Source organism: Laetiporus sulphureus (assembly GCF_001632365.1).
Source record: "Laetiporus sulphureus 93-53 unplaced genomic scaffold LAESUscaffold_17, whole genome shotgun sequence".
Classification (NCBI taxonomy): domain Eukaryota; kingdom Fungi; phylum Basidiomycota; class Agaricomycetes; order Polyporales; family Laetiporaceae; genus Laetiporus; species Laetiporus sulphureus.
Window position 1 is genome coordinate 548,932 of NW_024468526.1, and position 3,305 is coordinate 552,236.

The 3,305-nt window shown below is 51.1% G+C and overlaps 2 protein-coding genes across 2 annotated transcripts; both read right to left on the reverse strand.

Moving 5' to 3' along the window:
- Window positions 1-618: 618 nt before the first annotated feature.
- LAESUDRAFT_774283 (uncharacterized protein) lies at window positions 619-1,374 on the reverse strand (the record flags this gene model as incomplete). The annotated part of the gene is made up of 1 exon (XM_040913818.1): window positions 619-1,374. The coding sequence occupies one exon, from the start codon at window positions 1,372-1,374 to the stop codon at window positions 619-621; it is 756 nt and encodes a 251-aa protein (XP_040764872.1).
- A 699-nt stretch (window positions 1,375-2,073) lies between these two features.
- LAESUDRAFT_758925 (uncharacterized protein) lies at window positions 2,074-3,299 on the reverse strand (the record flags this gene model as incomplete). Its single annotated transcript, XM_040912517.1, has 3 exons — window positions 2,074-2,380; window positions 2,434-3,192; window positions 3,289-3,299. Coding segments are annotated over 3 exons (1,077 nt in total), but the record flags the coding sequence as incomplete, so codon positions are not given.
- Window positions 3,300-3,305: the final 6 nt, after the last annotated feature.

Genomic DNA, 3,305 nt, shown 5'->3' on the forward strand with positions numbered 1-3,305 from the left:
ATCGTTGGTCGATATAGCATGAGAATGCTCCAGAATCCAATAGTGCCGTTGTCTGGATTTCCCGTGATACGAATCTTATCGGCAATTCGATCGAATGTTGAGAAAAACCTGCGGATGCAATATATAGATGGTCGCTAGGTACATTCGTTCTCACGGTACTAATACAATTGTCCTGAAGTGCGACACCAGACTCGTCTACACTTCGTACTGAAAATCCTCTGAGAATTCGTCTATCTCGACGATTCTCGCATTGGTGTCCTTGACCGTAGATTCTGATGCCATAGATGCTGTGTCCGCGCTCTTTTTGCCTTTGCCCTTGCTGGACGGTGGTGTAGTCGAGGTTGTGCTCATCCCGCGAAGTGCAGCAATTGCTTGTTCCAGTGCCGCAATTTGAGCTGATGAGCCCGCGCTACTTTCTTCTTCCACCTATCGCACGTTCGATGTCTTGCCCTTCCCTTTTCCTTGCTTCGGAGCGGGTCGTGTCTGAAACCGCTTTCCCTTGTATTCTGGCTTGGGGGAGGGGCACCGCTTTCCTCGTTCGTAGGCATGCTTTCCGCAAAACAAGCATAGCTTGTTTGCCAGCCACCTGTCTTGTTCCGAGGAAAGTTCGTGTGCGATTCATGCGCTGGTGTCCATTGCATTAGGGTCCTTAGGAGCGGTTGCCTTGGTTCCAGTGGTTTGTCCGGTAGACTTGTTGCCCGTCATCTGCTGGAGATGTTTGATTTCTATCTCTAGGCAGAATTCCAGGTAGTCCATCCAAGTAGTTGGGATCTTGGAGGGGTCTAAAGTCTCCATTACCGACATGACCGTCTGAATGTGGCTTGACCGTTGTTCCCTGATTTTGACGATTAAATCTTCGTCGGAGTATCCTGATTCGGGGGCGTATGCCCTGAAATTCTCCGCGAAGGCAATCATTGTCTTATGGCGGATTGCGCAGTGTGCATCTAGCAAAGATTGTGCCGTGCGCTTGGGGTCAAGCGTCTTGTATGCCATTTCTAGTTTCCTAGTGTATTCTCCCCATGTACCAACGTCTTGTCCGGAGGCGAGTTTGATTGCGTACTCTTTCATATATAGAGCAGCTCCGCCTTCCAGATGCGCGTTGGCTTGTCGAATTTTGTCTTTGTCGTCCGTAAAGTGGTTATAGTCGAGCCAGATGAGCAGATTCGTAAACCACGTTTCGAAGTTTTCTGACGACTTTCTTCCCGAATACTTGGGGGGGTCAGGGAGCTTAATTCGACGGGGTGCTTGGCTAGATTGGCCGGCCGGTTGTTGGATACCTGTGGGGGGCGCATTGATGATGGCGTTATTGAGTCGAGACTCTAAGCCAACGATGTAGGTAGTGGTCTTTTCCTGAGCCTCCTTCAGGGCGACCATGTTGCCGTAAAGGGCGTCCATCTGGCCCTTTATTTCATCCTTGTAGTCCTCGAAGTCTTTGCGAATCGCTTGAGCTTCGAGTGTCAGAGTGTTGTTGGCCTTAATGAGCCTTTCGTTGTCGGCAGAGAGGGCGCCGATCTGTGCTCTGGCCGTTTTTAGTTGTTCCTGTATTTCTTCTGCCTTTATCTCGACATGAATACGAGACAACATTTCTGCTTCCATTGATGCCACCGTGCGCTCATGACGTTCATCCATCTTTTGACGTAACGCCTCGTACGAGCTTACAACGTCTCTCATGACGAATGACCGTACCACGTTCATTACCCATTCCTTGACGTCGTTTGGAATGGTGTCGGGGGCTGCGGCATTGGCGGCTTCTTCAATGGTTGCGTAGGGAACTCCCTGCCATTCCCAAGTCTGAGGTGTGGAGAATGCTGGCAGGGTAGTGGGCGACGGGTTTCTGACTACTCCCGACGCCTTGGGTGTGCTGCTGTTGTGTGGTTCTTCAGCAGGGGCAGCTGGTCCTGCTTCTGATGATGTGGAAGTGGCCTGACTCCTCCAGGGGTCAGCAGGCTCACTCATTGTGTGTCCTCCAGGAAATGAAACACCTCCGAGGTTGTATTGAGACATTGGGATCGATGTTGCGGATAATGGAAATGAGGTGACGGACAATGTGTCGATCGATGCTTGGTCTCAGCCTTAGAAGGGTTCGGGGTCTTCCTCGATGAGTCCTTCTTCTTCTAACTCCTCTCGTAGCGTTTCTGCTCGGTAGTGCCAATATTCTCGTTCTTCCTCGAAATCAGGAATGAGCCGGAATGGTGCCGAGTAGGTGGTGTAGCCGTGTACTTGTACCGTGTAGTGGTAGAGTACTTGTTGCCAATTGGTGACGAGAGGTTGATAGATGAAGTACGCGGTGCAGATGACTGTAAGTTGTCCCTGCGCCGGGCGATAGAAATCCACGATGTAGTTTTGATATACGAACGCGATTTGATAGCGGGGCATACAACTACTAGTGGTGATACAAAAATTTTACTGGTCTTCTAATAAGGCCAGTAGCACGACTCCTTCTCGAACTTCACTATCTCCTTTCCTACGCGTTCCTGCTCCTTATTGATTCCTTTGAAGGAAATCTTCCCTAATCCTATGCAAAGCTTGATAGCGATGCGCCTATCGACGAATGTGAAATCGTGCCCTGCTCCGATGCGCTCGTTGATAACGGATAGATGCCGGAGAATTCGATCTCGGCACTTCAATTGTTCCTCTGTGAACTTGGCCGCAATGTGAGGCTGCTGCAAAACTTTGTACCGCTGAATAGTAGCGTATACAGTTGGCGCAATGTTCTCTGGGAGCGTGCCTTTGAAATTCTCGTGGATCCCGCGTGGATGGTAGCTCTTTGAGAGCGCGAAATTGAGTACGTCGATGGCGGGAAATGTAGCGTAGGGATGTGCGGGGGGAATAGGAATGAGCGGGGTAAGTGCGTCTCTTGGGATGCCTTCGAGCCAGAGGCTAACCTTGCGTTCCTTTTGGCGACGCTCGGCTGTAATGCCTTGTGAGCTGGCTTGTGGGGGGTTTGCCTGGACGAGATTCCCCTGAGTTAGGCGGTGCGTGCGACGGGGATCGCGTTGGTACAGATGGTAGCGTCCGTTGGGCGGAACGATACCGTTGTGTACTTGAGGCGCTTTACCGGTCGGTGCAGCGCTGTTCCTTTTGAAGGAAGGGAGCGGCTTAGGCGGTAGAGACGCGGAGGAAGTGTATAAGGGAAGTGGTGTGGAAAAAGCCCTGCCCTGGGCGGATGTATCTCTGGGCGAAAATGCGCGGCTACCAGTGTTAGACACTTGGTAGGGGCGTAAAAGGTCAGTCTTATTCTAATGTCACGGCACGCCGATGACAAAGATAGACAACCGAAATAGAAACCCCTTGAGGGTCTCCTG